General features: G+C 33.6%; 1 protein-coding gene across 3 annotated transcripts in view; it reads left to right on the plus strand.

Annotated features, from left to right (window-relative positions):
• Nucleotides 1–24,645, plus strand: part of HBS1L (HBS1 like translational GTPase) — an 82,538-nt gene that overhangs the window by 9,037 nt on the left and 48,856 nt on the right. The window contains exons 3-5 of one of the 3 annotated variants that reach the window (XM_024759040.1): nucleotides 3,265–3,393; nucleotides 6,284–6,478; nucleotides 7,675–9,823. In XM_024759040.1, the coding sequence (XP_024614808.1) occupies nucleotides 3,265–3,393; nucleotides 6,284–6,478; nucleotides 7,675–9,146 (1,796 nt within the window). In that variant the 3' untranslated portion in view covers nucleotides 9,147–9,823. Of the gene's footprint in view, nucleotides 1–3,264; nucleotides 3,394–6,283; nucleotides 6,479–7,674; nucleotides 9,824–11,207; nucleotides 11,448–24,645 lie in introns of those variants that run through there. The other 2 variants (XM_024759039.1, XM_024759041.1) reach the window with 2 other exon arrangements.

The following is a 24,645-nucleotide window of genomic DNA, read 5'->3' on the forward strand; positions in this document are numbered from 1 at the left end:
TGTTTATCAAAATGCTTTAAATTGTAAAAGTCACTATGGGTGTCCAATTTTTCAGAAAACATTTCTGTCAAAGTTTGTGATTAAATTTTTAGAAAAGAAGAGCACTTTATATTTATCCTTTTCTCTCCATTGCTTTTCTCTCACTCTTTTTTATCATATTTGTTGCCTTTTGGCTCTCATTTCAACTTCAGAGATCTGGATACTTCTTTTTTCCCCAGCAGCTATTTTCCCTGGGGAATTTTCCTACCCACCATCCCTCTGCACTCCTGGGCACATCCAACCATCATTTACTTCTAAAACAATGGCCACAGTTTCTGAGTTGGATTTGTATGTGGGAGGGGGTAGGAAGCCCCCAGGAAGAATAGCTCCTTGGGGGTAGAGTAGAATCCTGGATTTTGATAACTTCCTTTTTCCCTGTCAATATTTCCTAAGTGAAAATTGTTCACGGACGTATCTGATTTCTTCTCTCACTTAATTTTTGTTTTGCGGTACGCGGGCCTCTCACTGTTGTGGCCTCTCCCGTTGCAGAGCACAGGCTCCGGACGCGTAGGCTCAGTGGCCATGGCTCACGAGCCCAGCCGCTCTGCGGCATGTGGGATCTTCCCAGACCGGGGCACGAACCCGTGTCCCCTGCATCGGCAGGTGGACTCTCAACCACTGCGCCACCAGGGAAGCCCACTCACTTAATTTTTGTTTTGTCTTAGGTTTTTCCTCACAGTTCAGAGCTACGAGAGAAAGTTGGGGAAAGTATATTTGTTACTTTTAGGCTAAACTGAATAGTTAATTACAGCCAGGAAAGTAGTTTGAAAATCATCAGGCACAAAATGGCCTGGTTTACATTTTTTAATGCTACCACATTTTATTGTATCTAAAATGCCATGGATTGTAAGACATATTGTTATTTTATGTACCACTTAAAAATACTCAGCTGTCAGTCTAAGTATTATATAATACTAAGATGCCATTTGATTGTAAGACACCCTTCATTCTGAGATTTTTAACGTATGAAAAAAGTGATCATCTTAGAAAATCTGTGAAACAGGATATTTTTCCTGCTGTTTAACTATGTTGACTTTATAATGGCAGTATTGTATTTTACTTGCACAAGAGGGAGGGAAAATAGTGATATGTATATAGCATAATATGTACATTTTTGAAAAACCTTGTGGTCTTTAAAATTGTATACTAAAAAATAGCAAAACCTCTGGGAAAAAATAGGATCATAACAGACCACTCAGCGCGTAAAGTATCAATACTAATAAACCAATAATCATCTAATAAAAATGCTTGCACATTTGGAAAGTTACATTAACTTCCTAATAAAGATATATTCCAATAATATGGGACTTTACATTAAACAAAAAGGTGAAAGCTTGATAGAGGTGTAAGGAAGAGGTGAAACTAATGAGTAATGTTGCAAAGGCAAAGTACTCACAGGTCTTAGAGAGCCAAGCGGTAAGCATGCACAAAACAGGACACATGGCCAAATGGAGCCAAGAGGAAGAATGTGGAGCTATCTGGCATTAAAGTACAATTCCAATTACAGTATAATGTTCTATGGTTGGTGTTACTGAACTTTGTATTTGCATTACAAAGTGTTGGGGGGAAAATCTCCTAAACCAAAGCAACTTGAATGTTACTGTCATCATTCCCCTGTTGACCATTTGGTATAAACCAGTTTGTGTTAAGGAAACACGCATTATAGCAGAATAGATTGAATTCTCTCAACTGCTCTTTATTTCTCTTATTCTGTTCTCCTCTTTCAGGATGTCTTCCACCTCTTCTTCAGTTTTTCTGATGTTCTTGCCTTCTTTATTATAACTGCTCTAGTCTTCAGTGATTACTTAATCTTCTGTGCTTCTGTAGCACTTGTCATCTGTACTACTCATTTGGCTTTATAAAATATGTCATTACCTTTTCTTTTTTTGCCTTTCCTGCTAATCTGTAAGGCCATCATTGATTTATACTATAAATAAATAGCACTTATGCCATGACCTTCTGAGTATAGGTGTTACCCTTAAGTCATAGTATTTTCTATTGTCTATATATTGTGTTATCTTTACATTTTGAATACAGTTAGAGATTCCCTTTCATGAATAGTGCCTTCCTGAAAACATGCACAAAAGTCAAATGTGGGAACTCTGAGCAACAGGCATACATGTTATATGCTCATCCAGAAAGCTAAATAATATAAAATCCTTGATAACAGCTTGCCTTTAGAATACTGTATTGATGTTTTTATCCTTCTTAAACTTATTCTTTAATTTTTTTCCTTGGCAATTGAACACATTCTCCAGGACTTGAGTTCAGTGGGCATCCAGTTGACGTGGAAGAGTGAACACTTGGGGCATTCATGATGATTCTCTCCTTTGCTCACACGTATTTCGTGTATGATACTCAAGCATATGTTGGCACTTTGATATTTTGTCTTTCTACCTATTAATGAAAAATATAATGCCCAGTTATATATTGAGTAATGACACTGCCAATACTGCAGAGTAGCACAGACTTCTGTCTGAAAGTCAAAGTTAGGTATATGACACTAATATACAGTCTCAGTGTATGATTGAAGTATAAACTGTTTAAAAGTTAAGGCCTATGGGGACTTCCTGGGCGGTCCAGTGGTTAAGACTTTGCCTTCCAATGCAGTGGGTTCGATTCCTGGTTGGGGAGCTAAGATCCCACATGCCCTGTGGCCAAAAAACTAAAACGTAAAACAGAAGCAGTGTTGTAACAGATTCACCAAAGGCTTTAAAAATGGTCCACATCAAAAAAAAATCTTAAAAAAAAAAAAAAGTTAAGGCCTATGATTTTGGTCAACTCTTGGGTTCAGGCAAAATTGGTAGTTCTTGGAAAGTGAAAATCTAGTCTGTTTTTGGTATTTTTTAATTATGCAAATGAACAAATTTGATATGAGGTTTAAAGTATTTGTTTCAAAGAAACAATTTCAGAGAAGATGGAATAGCAGGCAAGGATTAGGAAAGATAATTTTTGAAAACTGTGAAGAAAGTAAGCTCAGTGTTCATGAGATAGAAGGAAAGAAGGGAGACAATTATAAGAGGCTAGTGAATGGTTAGTAAGGACATTTGAGCAGAATTTGGGTGTGATATGTTTTGTCTTTGTTTTCATCCATTATTATAAATGTGGGCAAATGGCTGTAGGTGGTAGGTCAGAATCTTTGATTTTTATTTTAACTGTTGTTAAAGAAAAAAGTTAATGGGAAATGGCTATAGTACAACATTCTTTAATCATTGTATATTCTAGCTGCTCAGTTTATTTATTCACGACGTGACAAACCTTCAGTTGTTGAACCTGTAGAAGAATATGATTATGAAGATTTGAAAGAATCCTCCAATTCTCTTTTGAACCATCAGCTAAGCGGAATTGATCAAGGTATAGTAAAAAGTAGTCTATGTTTCTTATCTGAAAATGATTAATAATCAGTTTACCAGAAATTATCAATTTTATTTTTCATAATAATGATCGTGGGTAGTAATGGTATGAACTACCATTATATCTTATATCTTCAAGGAAAATTTATATTTTATTATATTTTGTGAGGACTAGATGGTTAACTGTATGGTTGAAAAGTTGTGTGGCTGTTATTTAATAACTGGAATTTTTTATTGAAATCTCCTTAGGAGAGAAACTTCAATGATTTGTTTTCTTTTAGCAATATTTATTGTTTCATAAGCTCTATGTAGAGCTTATGGTTAGATTACAGAAGCTCATTTCCTTGCAAAATGCTAGGTTCCAAAAGTCTGGTTTTTATTTAAAAAAAAAAAATTAAGTCTGAAGTAATACTATACAGTGTCCTGATTGGTCACAGTCATGTAAATTAAGTTTCAAGGTAGAACTCGTAAATGGCAATGGCATTGGTTCTGAGTTTGCTTCTTTTTAGTTCTCTTAAACATTTTAACAAAGATATATTATATTTTGGTTTTTGCCTTTTATAAATAAATTTCAAATATGACATTGTTTCAAACATACTACTCAAGCTATAGATTGATGAACAATGCAGTAGACCTAAAATCACCAAGTATAACAGTAATGCCATCCGTTGGTAATGAGCAGGGCTGAGCTGATTTGCTCTTTCTGTGGAGTGTGGCTTTGTTCTAGAAATGGTTTTAAATTGAAAATTTATAACAATTTAAAAACAGGAAGGGGGGAGTATATGAATCTGAGAGCTGATCTTTGAATAAATTGGTAAAATATATGTCAGCTGCTAGCCAAATCAAGAAAAATGGAGAAAGCACAAATATACAAAATTAGAAAGTGGAAAGGGAAACAACAGAGAATAAAAAAATTCATCAACTCGGCAAATACATTTGTCAATCTGGATAAAAGTTTGTAGAGGAGCTGCTGTATAAATTCCTCGATAGTTTCGATTATATTTTTTAAAGAATGTGTTATAGTTGTCATTGTCGGGGGAGAGGGTAGGAATAAAGTAGAATCTCTGCTGTGCCTCAGAATGATTAAGGAGGTATGAAATTCAGAGTTATGTTTGAGAATGAAAGTTAATCATTCCCACCTGACATATGTGAGTAATTGCATGATAACAATAATAATGATTGTAGCTCACCTCTACTAACTGCTTTCCGGGTATTGTTCTAAGTGCTGTTCAGGTAATTGCGTATTTAGTCTTCATAACAACCTTATGAGGTAGGTCAGGTATTGTCTTCATTTTACAGGGGAAGAAAATGAGACACAAAGTTACTTGGCTGAAGTTGCACCAGCTAGTTAAGTGGCATTAGGATATGAACCAAGACAGCCTGACTCTGTATGTCTACTCTTTGTGTATGTGTAGACAACAGTTACTGTAATTAATTAGAAGAGGCCCTGATGCTAGCTATATACTAAGTACTCTGTTCCAGTTTTAGTAATTCATGTATTTATGAAATAGGTATAATTTTTCAAGTTTAGCTTATTAGCCTATAATTAATTTTGGACTCAAGCAAAGCAGAATTACCCAAATATTTGAGAATTTATTTTTAATAATTAAAAAAGGGAGCAATGGAAAAAGTATTAAATACTTCTTTTTTTAAAAAGAAAGGATATTGCGAGTAGATTCCTTGTTCAGTATGTAAGCATGTAAAAATGTAATGTACAGTGCATTCTGTGAACTGGTTTCATTGGATTAGGGAGTCTGAAAACTTGAGTTACATTTTGATTACTGCTAAACTTAGTAGTGCCATGATTTTCAGTCCTCTTTATGACTTAGAATTTGATATACCTAAGTCATAGAGTTACCGTGACAATTACAAAGGATATATATACATATGTGTATATGTATAGTGCATATATATGTATTAATATTTTGAAAATTGTCAACTGCTATACAAATATAAATTAATATATTCATGCATTTTTATTTGGTGGCCCCTAGGTACCAGGTACTATTTTAGGATCTAGGGATATAAAGCCTTTGCTGTCGTGGAATTTACGTCATTATTGAATGTTATTAGTAATTACTTTTTATAGTAACATAGTCATCAGAAAATAAAAATCCTTAAATATTTTAGGCATCCAGATTTAAATTTTTGTGTTTAAAATGAATGTCCAGGGACTTCCCTGGCAGTCCAGTGGCTGGAAATCCATGCTTCCACTGTAGGGGGTGTGGGGTTTGATCCCTGGTTGGGGAACTAAGATCCCACATGCTGTGTGATGTGGCCAAAAAAAAAAAAAAAAAAAAAGAAAAGAAAAGAAATGTCCATTCTTTCCTTAATATATTGGATTTCCTAATATTTATGGCATTTTTATGCCAAGTTATCTTGCCCATTTTTAAAGCATTGTTAAGGATGATTTTAGTCGGCTGAGTAGAAACTGAAGTTAGCCTAAAATAGAATGTACTTAATAATAGTTAAGGTAGTAATGCAAGAAATTCAAGAAATGTACTTAGTGATTAACTGGGTTCACTAACTCGTTAGAAATATTTTCATAATTAACCCTCCCTTTCTACACACGTAAAAACTCATCAGTATAGGCCTCATCATCCTCATTGACTGAAATAGATTTTAGTGTATACAATTTACGCTTTTTTCAAGGATTAGTCAGTATTACTTTGGAGACATTTATTGTAGTGATTTCTTAATTATTGAAATTGTTCCTCTGATAAGGGAAGCTCGGTATATTGTGGATAAAAATATAATCACTGTAATTTTTGCCAAGGGTAAATGAGTTGAACATCCTACTATAGTTTCACATCCTTTTTTCAATTTTGAAGATTGAGGGTTCTTTCATGACACCACGTAGTATAGCTTTTAATTATTGTTGTCTGTTCTAGCTCGTCTTTTTTCATGCCTTGATCACATGAGAGAGGTACTTGGAGATGCTGTGCCAGATGACATATTGATTGAAGCAGTTCTGAAGAACAAGTTTGATGTGCAAAAGGCTTTGTCAGTGGTTCTGGAGCAAGATAAAATGCAGAATTTGAAGGTCAAGAGTGAGGGAGCAATATCTACAGGAAAGATAGCAAAAGGTATGCTTTTACTTGTTCTCTTTTAGTTTTACAGTTAATGCTTTGAAAGAGGCTTTGATTTGATTGAGCTGTTAAGAAAAATGGGCAGAAAATTTTGCATGTTATAATACTTCTTAATTATTATCGATTTTCCAGTTTGTGAATTTTTAAGCTCAATGGCTACGTTCCCTTCACTCTGTTAAAGCCTGTTTTTTAATTTCCATGCTTGTTCTTGTAACTAACAGAATATAAGGGAAATAAAATTAGATAACAGCAAGACAGAACACTTTTTGCTTTTAATTATTGTTTTTTTTTTTAACTTTAATGGGTCAGGAGATAGAAATTAATAGACAATGTCAAAAAATCCTTTTATGGTTATAACATTTTATGAATATAATTTAGTTTTATTTAAATAACCTAAGTATTATAATTCTACTACTCTTTCATTTTATAGCCAGATCTTTAATTTTAGTATTTGGGGTTAAATTTAGAACTTAGTCCACAAGAGAAGGGAACCAATTATATTAATTGGTATGATGCCTGTCAGTAGGAGCATGATGACTTGTTAACTGGGTTGATATTTCTCATAACCTAAAGACTAGATTTTTGCCATGGCGAAATTGTATACAGTCTGTTACTATGAAATAAGGGTCATTTTTATGTAAATTAAAATTTTTTTATTTTGGTGGGGGGTGGGATGCACTTTTAACTGACCAGTAATATGAGATTGAGTCTGTAATGTGTCATCTATATTAATAGTTTATCCCAGATCACAGTAGAAATTATAGGGTATTATTTGTTTGCATGTTTTTAATACATTAAAAATACAGAAGATGAACCTAGTTCTTTCCATTGGTTTTTTAAACGTTTTGAATTTGAGACAATCCTGACTATAGTTTAAGTATCTTAAAACCTCACATTTGTAAAACTTGTGAAAATTAGGACATTGACTAACTTGGTAATTACCTTTGTATATATCAGTGAACAAAGTATGAAGGTCACTTAAGATGGTTAAAGGAAGGTAAAATCCTTTTTTTTTTTTTTTAGAATGTTCGCTTCTTATTAAATAATGATCAAGTGTCACTTTATTCATGCCATAATCAAAAGAAACATTTAGTAATTAAATGCCTCATTTCATGTTTCCTTTTGGTTGCTGTGACTGTCTTCTGCATATGTGAACCTATTCATCTGAAAATTAATGGCTCTTGTAAGGTAAGGAGTCTTATTATCTTCCTCTGAAGTTTCAGCTGATAATGTTCAAAGCTCTTGTCCTCGATCTGCAAACCATTTGGATTGCAGTAGCAAACCCTTTGATTTTTCTGGCCCAGTAGCGAAATATGGATTATATCATAATTCTTCGGTTGTACCAAGTCACTATTTACTCCATAAAAAAAAGAAACTTGACAGACCTAAAAGTGAAAAGAAACTAGAATCATGTAAGTTAACAAAAGAGCTGTCGCTAGCTGACCTAATTGATGATATGCCAAGAGATTCTTGTAAAAGTCAGCCATCAGTCAGATTATCATCCACAGATAGTCTGGAGAGTCTACTTTCAAAGCGTCTAGATGCTGATTTGTTAAGACCTCATGCATCTGAATGTATTTCCAAAGATGATTCTGCGTTCAAAGGAATACCAGATTTAAAATCCTTGATGATAAAGAGCACAGCACCTAATAACTCTTTATTTATTCAAAATAATTCAGTACCTGATTTGCAAAACATTCCAGTACAAAACAGCTTAGGAAGTTTAAATAATCCTTTGCTCTTAACTAGCTCATTGGAAAATATGGCTGTTGGTAATTTAAATGCTAGTAAAATGACTGAAGTTGGAAGTGTTTCTTCAGTTGAACAAAGCACCAAGAATTGCATATTAAAAAATGACAACTTGCAGTATTTCCAATGTGAAAGTCCATCCTTAGCTGAACTGTTTCAGGAGCACAAAGAGAACAATCCGAGCCAATGCTTTACTTTATCTGATCTTTGTAACCAACCATCTGCCAGTGTCACAGAACTAAGTTTGGGATCCTTTCCCTTGTCACAACTAGCAAATCGGTATCAGTCTTCAACTGGAATATCAGAATTAACAGGATCTCTGTCATCTTTGGCGTTTTGTAAAGCTTCTCCAACAAGAGACCTTGAGAATTTGTCACTTTCTGATTTGATTGCAGAAACAATTGATATAGATAGCTCTCAGATTAAGAAAGATTCCTGTATGCTCAGTTTATGTGAAATGAGGTCACCTGGAATAGATTCTAATATCGATCTTAGTGTCCTCATAAAAGCCCCAGATTTTGTTCCAAAACCTGTAGTAGACCAATCAGTTGCTCCAATACCAGGAACTAAAGTTCTAAGTTCAAAATTAGGGAAAAGTTCCAATTCTTCTGAGGTTAATAAGAAAAACAGTAAAGGCTCTCTGACTAGGAAACCACCTTTTTCTGTCTCTTGGACCAAGGCCCTTGCTGCCAGACCTTCAGCTTTTGCTGCAACACTGTGTCTTCGTTACCCATTGAAAAGCTGCAAGCGACGCACCCTTAACCTCTATAAGACTTTTCTGTATAGTAGACAAGTTCAAGACGTAAAGGACAAAGAGATAAGTCCTCTTATAGCAATAACACCATTTGACTTCAAATCAGCATCTCCTGATGACACTGTGAAAGCTAATCAAAAGAAAGCTTTTACTAGAGAATAGTAACAAAAGGAAAACTTAATAACTGTTGTAGAGCTTTTTCTTTTAAAGTCTTTATAGGATTACTTTATATTATGGGATTTAAGTTGTGATTTTTGTATTAAAATTGTCTTAAGTCAGTTGATAACTTCAGTTGATATGTACTTTTGCACTGAAATATTTTTTTTTACTCTGTCTTCTTTTAGTGATAATTGGCTTTAAGTTGATAGCCTACAATGGGTGTATGTTTACAAAGTGCTTATGGAAACTTGATATTGTGAAATCAAACCGCAGCTATTTTTGTTTAAAGCATTCAGCTTTATAAGTTTTTACGATGAGACATTTTCTTTTATAAAATAATTTTGTGCTTTGTTCTTAAATGAAAATGCCACCGCTTGGGATTATTACGGTTTAGTGATGAAGATTTTTCTCATGATATGTGGCATAGCATAGCTGAGACCGTATTATATTTTAAAATATTAGTGAAATCATTCCCAATTTCATTATTTTTCTGCAGGTGAGTACTAAAACTTTTCTATTAGAAAATCTTAAAATTTCTGACTTTTAATAATACTGTGGAGGTTGTTGAAGTACATTTTTCATGATAATGAAATGAAAATCCTTTTAAGGGACCATGTACATATTAAAGATGGATTAATACATAAATTATTTTTATACATTTTCAAAACCATTTGTGCTAAATGAACACTTTAAAATAAATATAAAGTCTTTTCAAGTATGGTTGCATGTTCTTTGAATAGATAATCTTATCAGATTTCCTTCACTTTTTTTACTATAAGTAATGAAATGTGGAGTTTTCCTCTTTGCTACTGACGGCTTTATGTGCTATAATGACAAAGTTTCAACAGTGGCAGGCCAAGTAAGAGCTCTTCTAGTCAGTAGAACAAGTATGTAATTCATCCCTTAAAGCAGTCATCCTCAACTAGCAGTCAGAATCACTGGGGGAGTTTTTTTCAAAACACAGGTACTGTGGTTTCACTCCAGCTATGGTGAAATCAATCTCTGACGGATGACACTTGGGAATGTGTATTTTCAAAATGGTCCCCAGTTGATTCTGATGGGTTACTTCTACTTGAGAACCGCTGCCTTAAAGAAATCAGTAGAATGAAAGAAATTACTAATGCTAAGGATAACATTGGCCAACTTGAATTTTTAATTTGTATTTTCCAGTAATTAGGAATACCAAGGAATATTGCTAATTAGGAATTTAGGGTCTTTTGCCTAAGAAGATGCTGTTTTTATATTATTAGTTATTTCTTGCAGGAAAAAATATATAAAATGTTATTTCTTAATGAGAATAAAATAGCTATATTTTCCCAGTAAAGAAATATTTTTCTCTCACAGCTACTTTACTATGCATTTGATAATTTTTTTTGTTGTTTCTTGTTTATTTTCAGAATGACATTCCAATCTTTTTAGTTGTGTATGATGTTTTTATATCCAGTGTTTTGGTGGGAAAGTTTAAGCCAGCCTATGTCTTCATTGTTCTTGACCAAACACTTTCTTGTGATGTCTTCAGTTTTTGTTTTTAATTGCAGATTTCAGTGTGTATCATTACTGATGGTTAGATAATACAAATCACAAGTTATATTTTATGCTTGATTTTAAAGTTTGAATTACTCCAACTGCTGATTTTGTTTTTCTAGTCTTGAACCTTAATCAAACATTTTAGTAATTTTGAACTATTAGTCTATGACTCATCAACTAGGTTTATATAGTGTAGGCAGTCTCCAGTTTAGAAGTGAATTGTATTCTAAGTGTTTGGAACTGACAATAATTCCCGATAGATTAAATGCTACACAAGTGGTCCCTTTGCTTATGAATGCACAAATACTTGTTTAATTCATATTGAAGTTGAACAGTGTTACTGTTATATTTTATAACAAACTAATTTTCAAGTGGAAATATACTTTTTAAACCATATAGCAGATCTTGCAGAGTGAACTAGATCTCCCTTTGTTGGCTGATCAGGATTGTAACTACTATTTATGAGTTTTTTTTTTTAGGGGAAAAAGTTTCTGTATTACAGGGTGATAGGGAAGGTAATAATTTTTAAATGTCTCCCTATTTCCGTTTTCTGGTCTGTCAGGCATGTATCTGACATGCTCTTGTCCTGTTGACTGAGATCTCTGAGATTCAGAGACTGGAACCAAGAAGACCCACTGTCCCTTCTACCCTTGGCCATTGGCCCTAGGTAGACAAGTACCTGCTTGTTCATGGATGCATTGCTAGTGACAGCAGTTGTTTGCACTAAGTGCATATTCTGCACCAGCTGCTGTTTATTGACTGACTGCTGTAGCTCAGGTATGCTAAGTTTTTTGGTTTATTTTCCAGTTCAAATACCAGTTTTGAAGTGCAAAGCCATTTTTATTTGCATTATGATCAAGTACATTGATAGTTTAGGAATAGAAATAATGTAATTATCTTCTAAATGATATAAAATACAAAAGACACTTAAAATGACCATTTTTCCTCTTCACTTTTTTTGGTTTTTAAAAGAGCTGGTGTTCATAGATGTTTTTCCCTCTTGCATTCTAAAGTCTTTAGTTGACTTTTTTGGTTATGGTTCTTACCATTAATTGCCAAGAACCAGGGTTTCACTTCTGTACAGAATATTTTGCTTAACTTTTCTTTCTTAATTGTTACATCTTTTTCCTGTTTCCTAGTTACTGAACTGGTATTCTAGCCTCTTTTCCTCCCTTTAGCTTTGAATCTTTCTTTCTTAAACTTTTCTTTCACCTTCTTTTTTCTCATGTAAATACTAATAACCATTTCCAGTGTGTTATATTTAACTTTTAGTAGTCAGTGGGAGGTCATAGAACTAATTGTCATACCAAGGATAAAACTAGTCCAGTGCTTTTCTATATGTGGACCATTGCAAATAAACAAGTACACAGTTTATATATTGAGGAAGAACTGTGTATCAAGTTTCTGTTTTGTGTTCACACAAGTGTATTTTTACTTGTAAAATCAGTTTTGTAATAACCTAGAAATTATTTTCTATTACTTTTATAAACAAAGGTAATGCTGACTAGACGGGGGGATTCATATGAATTTCTTTAGTAGTTTTCTTTTATAATTATATAAGGCTCAGTATGCAGTTGTATATTGTAATTTTAATTTCTAGGGTGTAAAAGACTTGTTACATTTTGAGAGTATATATACATTTTTATAAAAGCTACATTGAAATAAATTATAATTCAGAGGTTTTCTAAAATCAGGTGTGAAAACATCACAATTTATCCATTAGGATTTTTTATGTAGGCTTGATATTTCAGAGTGGTATTTTAATAATTTATGATGAAGGTTTCTGTAAACAAATTGGAAAACAGGCTACGTGGTTGTGAAGACTTTCTTTGAAGATGTTTGTCATTTAGAATTCTTGTTTTCCAAAAGGTAGAATTTTATGTTTTTACTTTTTAGGACTCACATAGAAACATTATTAAAGTATAGAATATGGTGACATGGGTAATATTGCAAAGATGGCAGCGGAAAGTAAAAGAATCGATAAAACTACACATTTCTGATGTTGACATGCCTGGTTTATATGACTTAAAGGAAAGTGTCATTTTAGTTATAGGACATGTACTGAGATGAACAAAGATCTGATTCTCAAGTGGAAGGGGAAAATGGGTTCTTAAACACATAATTATATTTGTTACAGTGTGTGTAGCATGCATGACATTACACTCTCCAGAGCTGGCATCTTTGTCTTCCTGATCCAAGCTGCCACCTCCTTCTCTGCTTGCTGTCTTTATAAGCAATATCACCGTCTTCCAGTTGCTTAAGCCAGAAACCTAGTTAGCATCATCCTTGATTTCTCTCCCTCATTTACTTCTTACAGCTGATTACCAGTCCTATTATTTCTGCTTTACAAATAAGTAAATATATGTGTGTATATATATATAGTTGATTGTTGTTATTTGTGGTAGTTATGTTTTATAAAGTCATAAATTAGTGAACGAAATATGGGAACATTGACTTGGTGAATACTGAACCATTGCTCCTACAAGAAACACAGGGTTAGGTTCCTGTGATCCTCTGGTCACAACATTTTTGTCAGCCAATCAATACATAACCTTGTTTTATGTATGTTTAAAGACACTTTATTTAATATATATTATTTATATATTATTGATTAATTGACATTGAACTCACAGCCAGTAGCACTATAACTTAATGCCTAAACAAAGTGTTATCTAACATGAATCTTTTATTTGTAAGGCATATTGCAGCTGCCTTGTGCTTAGGAACACTACAGTGCTTCAGACTACTCTTGGGGACCATTTTAAACAGCAAAATTACCAACTAACAGCTCAATGTGAAAAATGTGGCAATAAAGAGGCCATGAAAAGGGCACTTGTTTATAGTATGAGAGCCGAAACAAGAAGGCAGAATGTCACCTTGTTTGACCTCAGCTGGGAACGTGCCTATTGGGCTACTCAAATTTTGTCCTGCTCTGCACTTGTCCACAAGAGACTGCAAAATTGTCGAAGTAATGATTTTTAGTGAGTAGTTGAATTCATGAATATGGAGTCCTAAAATGAGGATTGATTGTACATTTTTTGACCCATTACTCTTTGGTCTTATTGCTACTTTTTCTCTTAAAGGCTATTAGCTTTGCAGAATTACTAAAATATTTAACTGGCTTCTTTACTTCTCAGTTAATTTTCTCCAAAACAATTTCTGCAATACAGCCAGAGTAACTTTTGTAAAATGTAGCTCCAGTTTTCTGTTCCCCTATATAAACCCTTTATTTTATAAGACCTTTTATCAACTGGTTTCACTTTGTGTAACCCACTACCCAAATCCACCCAAGAACACCTACCTGAGTTTCCTCTGCTTCTATAGTACTTTGCCCTTCCCCCTCCATTTCTTCTCCTGGCAATTAGCTCTTGAGGTTGTAGTTTATATTCACTTTACTCCTAATCCTGAGATAGGGGAACCTTCATATGTACCCATAATTCACTGTATTCCTTTTTATTACCACCCCATATAAAATCATAACCCCCCCATACATATAGTTCCTTTCCTTTGTAACCCTGCTTTATTGTTCCTCACAACCCTTACATCATCTGACATTGCGTGTGTGTACACAGTTTTTATCTGTTTTCCTACTGCTCCCCAGTCTCCCCCCACCCTCCCACGCAATTTCTATGAATGTAGGGTTTTTATGTGTTTATTGCTATATTCCCAGTTTAGAATACGTCTGGCACATAAATGTCGGAAAGGATTTTTAAAGTAAAAAGTAAGTCCCACTCTTAAATACTGTCCCACATCTTGTTCCCTAGAGGAAGCTGTAAAACCTGAAAAGAAAAATTCTTTTATATTCTTCTAGAAACTATTTGCATGTTACACATATCAAATGTATATATGCCATTACACAAATGGGAAGATACTAAACACTTCGGTGTCTATATCACTTAGCAAAGTATATTGCAGATCTTTCCTTACCAGTGTACAGAGATCAATCTCACTCTTTTTAAAAGCTGTGTAGAATTCCATAATATGTTTGTATATTAAACAGCCCCTGTTGATAAACATTTTAACTTGCTATCACTAAATGATCCCAAAATGAACATCCCATGTTTCTAGAAATTGAATTTCTATGCCAATGAGTATATACTTCAAAATTTTTGATAAATACTGCCTAATTGTCATTAATAGTGGCTGTGCTAATTTACTTCCCACAAGTTTATGAGTGTTTTTGTTCAGATTCTCACAGATAGGATTATTACTCCTTTTGGTGTTATTTTCCTCATAATTGGAAAATATTTTTTCCATTTATTTATATGTCTTTCATGAGTGAGGCTGGCTGCTTTCTCACATATTTAAATCTATTTGTATTTCTCCTCCTTAGAACTACCTATTCCTAATCCTCACCCATTTTTCTGCTAGCTGTCTTTCATAATGACTTATATATGTGTGTGTGTGTATTTAATATATTCAATTTTTATATTTAAATTCTTAGAAAATCCTTTTGTTATATGCATGGCATATACTTCTTACTTTCAGTTTGTCATCTTTTAAATCATTATTTATAAGACAAATTGTTGACTTTATTATATTCAAATTTACTGATCTTTTATGGGCTTTTGTTTGAAAGTTCTACTTTACTACAAGATAATTTTAAAAAATTATTTCTTATATGTTTGACAGTTTCTCTCTTTTTTAATTTATTTTTTTAAGCATTTGAGTGTTTAGTCTAGCTGCTATTAGGGGATAAGGTAGAAATAGAGTTTTTCTGCCAACATCTTTTCTTTTTTGATGGCTGGATTTGTCACAGTTACCTTTTGTTGTATTACACATCCTTTTTCTTTTTTAACCTGCTTAGAAATGCCATCTTTGAAATATGCTAAATTCTTCTCTCTCCATCTGTCTTGTCTGTTTTGGGACTCTGTACTATTCCATTTCTTTGTCTTGTTCTATGCCAATATCAACTTTTTAATTACTGTAGCTTTTTATTACTATTAGTTTTAAAATATTTTATAGGCTGTCTTATTTTTTTTCTCCTTTTTCATAGTTTTCCTGAATTACCTCACGTGGCTCTTTTTCCCACATGAGCTTTAGAAACAACTTATCAAATTACTGAAAAAAATCTAGTTCTGATTTTTATTGGGATGTTTAATGTTATCAAAAGATTTTTGGAGAAAAAAATAAACCATTTTCATAGATGTAAAAGGCTTTAGCATTACACTAATAGACAGTAAACATTACATTATTTAAATAGGTTTTCTAGTATTGGTCAACACTGGAACATTCCTAATTGGTCATGGTGGTTTATTCTTTTAATGGGATGGATTTTATTTGAAAATATTTTATTTAAAATTGTTCTATCCATAAAATTAATTTACAGTTTTGTGTGTGTGTGTGTGTGTGTGTGTGTGTGTGTGTGTGTGTGTGTGTTGTCAGGTTTTGGTTTCTCGTGGTTTTATAGAGAGCTTAGAAAGTTTTCCTGTATCCTAAAATAATTTGAAGAGCATTAAAATTATTTGTTTTATGATAGGAATTATCTTTCTCAGTATTCTAAGGTTAGTTTTGGAAGCTTTACTTTTCTGAGAAAGCTGTCCATTTCATCCAGGTTGACAAATGTATTTGTTTAGCATTGTAACAAACATTGTCTTACTATTATTTTAGATTCTTCTATACTGTGGTTAAATCTCCGTTCTTATTTTAAATATTGTTTTCTTTCCTCTACTTTCCCCCTCTGCCTGCTCGTTTTCCTCTTGAGTTTTACCTTGTAATTTAATTTTCTTCCCCAAAGATGGGCTCCTAAATTGGTAATTAGTTCTACTGTTTTTAATTCATTAGTTTGTGAGTTTATGACCTAATCTCTTCTATTTTTAATATTCTACCTTTCTGAGTAGAACATTTAATTTAAATACATTAAAGTTTTTTACCATAAAAATTAATATTAATTTTTGAAATTTCTAACACAGATAATAATATAACAAACACTCATGAACCCACCATTTAGTTTCAACAGAAGGTAACATTTGCCACACATACTTCTGATCTCTCTCTCTGTTCTAAGAAATAAATTGTTAGATTAGAATCCAAGTTCTACCCTTTCCTTGTTCCTCCCCACTCCCTTGAAGTTGATATGCGTGTTTCTATTTTCTCTTGCTTAACTTTTGTCTCTGTAGTTATTGTTTTTCTTATGAATACTGTGTTTGCTGTAGCATATGGGTTCTTTTAGAGTTACTGTTATTTTCTGGATAATCCACAATTTAATTTTGATTTCCTTTTTAAGCCAAGAACCTAATTATTATTTTATTTTTTAAAACTTTTATTGGGGTATCACTGTTTTGGAATGTTGTGTTTCTACTGTACAGTGAAGCAGAGTTCCCTGTGCTATACAGCAGGTTCTCATTAGTTATCTATTTTATACATATTAGTGTATATATGTCAATCCCAATCTCCCAATTCATCCCACCACCCCCTCCCCCGCCCCCCCTTCCCCCCCTGGTGTCCATACGTTTGTTCTCTACATCTGTGTCTCTATTTCTGCCTTGCAAACTGGTTCATCTGTACCATTTTTCTAGATTCCACATATATGTGTTAATATACGACATTTATTTTTCTCTTTCTGACTTACTTCACTCTGTATGATAGAGTGAAGTAAGTCCATCCACGTCTCTACAAATGACCCAGTTTCGTTCCTTTTTATGGCTGAGTAATATTCCATTGTATATATGTACCACATCTTCTTTATCCATTCGTCTGTTGATGGACATTTAGGTTGCTTACTGTATTTGCTGTAGCATATGGGTTGTTTTTAGAGTTAACTATTATTTTCTGGATAATCCAGAATTTAATTTTGATTTTCTTTTTTTTTTGGCGTTACGCGGGCCTCTCACTGCTGTGGCCTCTCCCGTCGCGGAGCACAGGCTCTGGACGCGCAGGCTCAGCGACCATGGCTCACGGGCCCAGCCGCTCCGCGGCATATGGGATCTTCCCGGACCGGGGCACGAACCCGTGTCCCCTGCATCGGCAGGCGGACTCTCGACCACTGCGCCACCAGGGAAGGCCCTTGATTTTCTTTTTAAGCCAAGAATCTTTTTTGTTTTTTTTAAATCCCAGGTTGTGGTGGGATTTTTGTTTGCTATTTTTGTTATGATTACTGGTTTCATTGTACTGTTATCAGAGAATGTGGTCTGTACCTTTTACTCTTTGAAGTTTATTGAGTTTTTCTCTGTGGTCCAATGTAGTTTTATAATGATTTCATAGGCCTCTGTCAAGTATACGAATTCTGTTTTAAGAAACCAAGATATGATATATTTCTGTTACTTTTCAAATTTTTGTAGAGTTCAGTATTCTTACTTAAATTCTATTTCCTTGATTGGCTATAGGCAGAGAGGTAAGTTAAAATATATTTTATTGCATAAACATTTCACCCTGTACATTTTGATAGAAGATACCTGATCTTTCCGTGGATTTGAAATTTTCATTAATATAAAGTTCCTGGTTTGCTTGTTTTATGCCTTTTGCCTTAAATTCAGTTTGTTTAACATTAATATGTTTGCTGCTTTCTCTAAGTTTTATTTGTCCATTCTTTTGCTTTCAGTGTTTTGAGTCACTTTGGTTTAGTCGTGTTTTCTATATTTGTGTGTAATTTGGTTTGTCAAAGACAGATAGTTTTTTCCCATTTATGACATTGATAGGATAGATGTAGTACCTTCTGTCACTTAAAAAATATGTTGTTGTCTTTTATATTTATGTATTTTAATATATGGTCTGTGTTTTGACTTTGTATATACCCTTTGATAACCTGGAAATATTGTAGTTTATCTTTTTGTTTGTTTGTTTTTTAATTTATTTTCTTTTGGCTGCGTTGGGTCTTTGTTGCTGCACGCAGGCTTTCTCTAGTTGTGGCGAGTGGAGGCTACTCTTCATTGCGGTGTGCAGGCTTAGTTGCTCCACGGCATGTGGGATCTTCCCAGACCAGGACTTGAACCAGTGTCCCCTGCATTGGCAGGCAGATTCTTTTTTTTTTTTTTTTGCGGTACGCGGGCCTCTCACTGTTGTGGCCTCTCCCATTGCGGAGCACAGGCTCCGGATGCGCAGGCTCAGCGGCCATGGCTCACGGGCCTAGCCGCTCCGCGGCATGTGGGATCGTCCCGGACCGGGGCATGAACCCGTGTCCCCTGCATCGGCAGGTGGACTCTCAACCACTGCGCCACCAGGGAAGCCCCCTGTCAGGCAGATTCTTAACCACTGTACCACCAGGGAAGTCCCTATCTTTATAATGTAATAACATGTTACCATTTTAAAATTTTGCCAACTTTAAAGAGTATATATGTGTTGATCTCTCATGAAGGATGCAGAAATTAACACACTTATACTTCACCTCCTCTTTATTTCTTATAATTTTTGTTAATATTTTAAGTTCTTAGGGAAAGTATTTACCTTTACACCTTTTATAATATATTTAAACTCTTCTTAACTGAATTAACTTTAAACAGTTTTTTAATGAGTCCTGGCTTTAAAAGTTGAGCTCATCAGAGTTATACTTTTTCATACTTGACCTCTTCTCTCCCTTTATCTCCTAATAGTTTTAGTCATTATATACGTAGTGCCAAGATTTATGCCATTTTCTTAGATTCTGTACTCAAAATTTCCTTAGCTTTAAACCAACCATAGTTATCTTAAAATTGATTGGTTTCTCATGATTAGGCCTCTGTTTATCTCTTATTCAACTTTGACATCTTTTCCACCTCTCACCTTCCCCTACCCCCAAAATATACATGTTTGAAATATTTCCCAAATCATTGAATGTATGAAAATGATTCTGTGACCTGTATCTGCATTATAAGTAATAGTTCTTGGTTCTTCTTTCTTTCCTGGAAGGCTTTGCAGACATTGCTGTATGATTTTCTATTATTATATGTTGCTAGCTAGCCCATTCCACTGCTTCTAGTGTGGCTTTTTTTATTTCTGTAAGTAGTTTTTTTTGTTTTTTTTTTAATCTGTATTTCTTGTGAGCTCTGCTGGCTTACTTTTCAGCTTTTTCTTCTGTTGTTTTTATCATCTTTTCTTTTATCGTGTGTGTGTGTGGGGTATGTTTTTTGGGAAAAGTGGGATAGAAACATCTTTACTTTGTCTCTTTAACTGGATATATCTTTCTGGCAGCACTTGATTAGATTAAATGCCCCTATCAGCTGTGAAACTAGATTAATTTGAGAGGCTTGTGAATAATTTCTTTCTGGGTGTGTGCTATGACAGACCTTGTTCCAAAGGTTTAGATGCTTAGGTATAATAATTCTACTGTCCATATCAACATGACTTTAAAATGACATACCATTGAACAGTCTAGGAGAAAGTTTCTTTTATTATACTTACTTGGAAAATTTTTCAGTATTTTTAGAATTTTGAATGAGAACTTAATATCTGTATGAAAATTAACCTTTTATCTTATAATAAGTTGGAACTCTTTAATTTCTAAAATGATGTATTAAATGTTTATGTGTCTTCTTAACTTAGATAACGTTTTAGTCCATTTTATTAACATACATAATATTGAAAGTAACCATTATAGCAAATACAAATAACCTTAGAATGGGTTATCATATAATTTTGTTATACATTCATATGGGTGAACTGCTAAAAGAGTGTATATTTAGGGGGTAAAATCATGGGACAATCTGTTTTCTGTTGGTATTTTCCTTGCCACCTTAAACCTACCAAGGGCAGGGGGATTCATTGCCAAAACTGTAAAACTAAGTAACATAGACTCTTGGGTTTTTTTCCACAAAAAATCCAGCAACTGAGATACACATAGTATTATTGTTTGAAAGGAAAATTCTGGGCAGAAAAATCTTACTATTTATGGTTTAAAATTTTATGATTAGAAGAGAAACTTGGAAGAGAAATAGTTTTCGACAAAATGGATATTACTGTGTGAAATGAGGTTTAACTCTTTTGATTGCTGTTGAGTCTTTTTCTAATGTTGGGTTTACTTTGATTCTTTTAGAAAAATAGTTGATCTAAATAAAAGTAACCATTAAAGAAAAAATAGTTGGTCCACAAATATGGAAAAGGAATCATGCGTAATTTAACATTTTGGGGACTTCCGTGGCTGTCCAGTGGTTAAGACTCTGTGCTTCCACTGCAGGGGGCATGGGTTTGATTCCTGGGGGTTCAATCCCTGGTCACGGAACTAAGATCTTACATGCTGCGCAGTGTGACCAAAAAAAAAAAAAAAGTTAACATTTTATATGGTTCTTAAAGTTGACATTTCCATTTGCCTCACAAATAAAGTAGCCAATACATGTTTATATTAATCATATCATTAAGGAAATTCATTGTTTAAAAGCGTTGGAGTCTCTGGAGAAATATACTTTAATACTGGACAATTCAGGTACTATTTTTTTTTAATTAATTTATTTATTTACTTTTGGCTGCATTGAGTCTTCATTGCTGTGCGCTAGCTTTCTCTAGTTGTGGTGAGCGGGGACTACTCAGTTGCGGTGCACGGGCTTCTCATTGTGGTGGCTTCTCTTGTTGTGGAGCATGGGCTCTGGGTGTGCGGGCTTCAGGAGTTGTGACATGCGGGCTCAGTAGTTGTGGCACGGGGGGCTCCAGAACGCAGGCTCAGTAGAAAAGGAATAGTAGAAGAGCCTGCGGTGCGCGGGCTTCTCATTGTGGTGGCTTCTCTTGTTGTGGAGCACGGGCTTAGTTGCTCCGCGGTGTGGGTGACCTTCCCGGACCAGGGCTCGAACCCGTGTCCCTTGCATTGGCAGGCAGATTCTTAATCACTGCACCACCAGGGAAGTCCTCAGGTACTATTTTTGCTAAGATTTGTCTTGAGTAGTATTGGTTTGCTCATACTGTTTAGAAACCTGTTATGCATCATTTTCCTTTCCCTTTGAATTTCATCATTTTTCCTTCAAACAAAGTTTTTTCATTTACAAAAAATAAAGCCTAATTTTACATAATGAGGATATAGTTATTTGCTAGCATTGTTTTGCTAGTTTTGTAGTATTAATAGTCTATTAAACAAACGTCATACAGTTTATCTGTATAGTATTATTTGAATATCTGTAAAGTATTATTTGTGACTATACTCAGATGATGATTATCATATTCTTGCATCTCAATGGCAATTTGTTCCCTAGAGAAGGTACAAGAAATTAAAGATAAAGCAGAGTTGTAAACAGTTGGAACAAGGTCATTTTTTTTTTAACTTGGTTATTGTGCTGTATTTGTCTCTTTCTTCAACATTACCTGAGTAACTAAATAGGAGTGCTAGTGATGTCATTTTTTTTTTAACTTGGTTATTGTGCTGTATTTGTCTTTTTCTTCAACATTACCTGAGTAACTAAGTAGGAGTGCTAGTGATGTTAGATCTTTAAGAAGAGATGTAACCTCTTTTTTCTCCCTTCTCCGGTCAAATATATTATGAAATTTTTATCCTTATCCTGGAAATAAAGACTATGATTAATTTGAAAAGTCGGCATTACAAAGAAAAATTATTACTATAGGATGTTATGAACACTTCTGAATCTATTACGTATGAACTTTTCAGTAATGTACTTAAAATATATTATTTTGCTTTAATTCTTTTTTATATAGAGCTATATTTAACAACAGTTTTTCCGATGTCCCCTTTTAAATATATTTTTTCCTTGAAAAATATTTTCATTAATTTTTCTGTCACTGAGTAATTTTATTAAAGCAGTTAGAAGAATTTTATACTTGTACAGAAAACTTTAGAATTGGCTTTCTGCTTTAAAATTCTGTGGGCTTTTGAAAGGAAGTGGTTTATTTCAGTGAAAAAAAGTAGTTCAGAATGTTCTCAGATATGTCTTAAGATTCTCTTTGTGTATACACCTACACTGGAAAAACTGAAGCATTAATTGCTTAATTTAAAAATAATTTGCTTTAGACTCTCAAAACAGCTTATCTTCTTCGAATAGCTAGTACCATATAAGAATTGCATGAATGTTAAATGCAGTTTTCTTTTAATCCTAATTACCTTGCTTTTTTTTAAACCATAGAAATTATAATCAGATTACATATATTTGTATATACTTTCTTGTTTCATTCCCAGGCAATTATATATACTTTTTAATATTTTTTGAGTGCTTGGCATGTGCTAAAGAATTGCTAAGTATTCATCAAGGGATTAGGATTAGAATGGGAGCCGATAAATACAATTCAGTTTAGCCAACATTTACTGCATGTTCGCTTTTTATCAGAAAAATGTGGTAGCCATTGAGGACATAGATTTAAGTCCCAGACTCTTTCTTAGAACTTTATAGTAGCCCCTCAGGGGCTAAGTCTGGTTTAATAGAAGCACCAAATATAGCCAGGATGTTCTCCCTCTGAACAAGTTGCCTGTTGCTTTTTATTGGCTATGTGTAAAAGTATTCTGTTCTGGGAGTTGCTACTTCTCAAGGGAAGATGGGGAAGTGAATTAATACATTGCATGTAAACTTTGTGTCGGGCTTTGTGTATATTTTATTTGATTATTATGAGAATCTGTGAGGTAGGTGGAAGAAACTGAGGCTTATATGAAATAATTTGTTATTTCACACAGCTATTAGAGGCACATTGTAACTCAAACTGAGTTCTTTTGAACTTGAACACCCCTTTAAAATTTTTTTTTAATTTTAATTTTTTTAATTGAAGTATAGTTGATTTACAATATTGTGTTAGTTCATTACCCTTTTCATTGTTATATATTACTTGCAACAAGTTTTTATACTATAATAACTCAATCTTATTTTGGATTTGTTGGTAAGTATCTTACGGATAAAATTAAATCCCTTGTTAGGGAAACCAGTTTTATCATTAGTGAGGTACTTAAAAATTACTTTCAACTATTTTTTTCTGCTGGTATTACTTACAGACTTTGGCATTCCTATAAGAGAATTGATGTCAATTTCTAAATCCTTGCAAATTAGTGGTCCTAAGAAATGAAGTCCTTTTCTAGTTCATTTAATCTTAAATCACTATGTTGTCTTCTGTTCCTTACTTAAGCAACAATTCTGTTTGATTTAAAATTCTGAAGAATTTAATTTTTTAATAGTTGCTAGCTTGGTGCCATCTTTAAGCACATGCTTAAATAGTAAATAACAGTGTTTATTGAGTAAAGCTAGAAAGTCCAAATGAGCCAATGGATACCTAATCCCATTATTCAGAATTCAGAACTGTTAGCATTTTGATGCATTTAAGCTAATAATAGTAGGCACTATTAATGAACACTTAGTACACACCAAATATTGTACTAAACTCTTTATATCTGCTATTTTATTTAATATTAACAATAATCACGTAGGGATTTTTATTTTTTATTCTAATGTCACCAGGAGGCTCTGAGGCTGAAAAATGGCTAAATACCTTGCCCAAGGCCATAAAACTAGTAAATGGTGGAGCCAACATTCAGAATAAGATGCTTCTGAAGTTCTATCTTTTATAATTTGTGTATGTGTTTCTACGTATAGGGAATATTAGTTTTTCTTTTAATGGAACCACTCCACTTTTTAACCCATTAACTTAATCATATGCTGCAGACTTAAAAAATTTTTTTAACTTTGTTAAATTTTATTTTTAATTGTGGTAAAATACAGAAAGCATAAAATTTACCGGGTTAACCATTTTTAAGCCTATAGTTCAGTAGTGTTAAGTATATTCACATTGTTATGCAACCAATCTCCAGAACTTTTTCATCTTGTAAAACTGAAACTCAATACTCATTCAACAGCTATCAATTTCCCCCTTTCTTAGTCCCTGGCAACCACTCACAGACTTTTTTGGTATGCCAATAATTTAGGCTTCATAGTATTGTTATTTTATCTACCAAATACCTATTATAGGAACTTAAGTTTTTCAATGTATTTTTACCAAAAATGCTTCAGTAAACATTTTTGTACTTTTTGTGCATTTTTTTCAATTATTTTATAAAAGATTTTTCTAGAGTAGTATTGCTGGATAAAAAGGTACAGGCATTTTTAATGCTTTTAGTACACATTGTGAAGTTACCTTTGGGAAGACTGTA

The sequence above is a fragment of the Neophocaena asiaeorientalis genome, unplaced genomic scaffold (genome assembly GCF_003031525.2).
Source record: "Neophocaena asiaeorientalis asiaeorientalis breed wild unplaced genomic scaffold, Neophocaena_asiaeorientalis_V1.1 scaffold5, whole genome shotgun sequence".
In the NCBI taxonomy this organism is placed as follows: domain Eukaryota; kingdom Metazoa; phylum Chordata; class Mammalia; order Artiodactyla; family Phocoenidae; genus Neophocaena; species Neophocaena asiaeorientalis.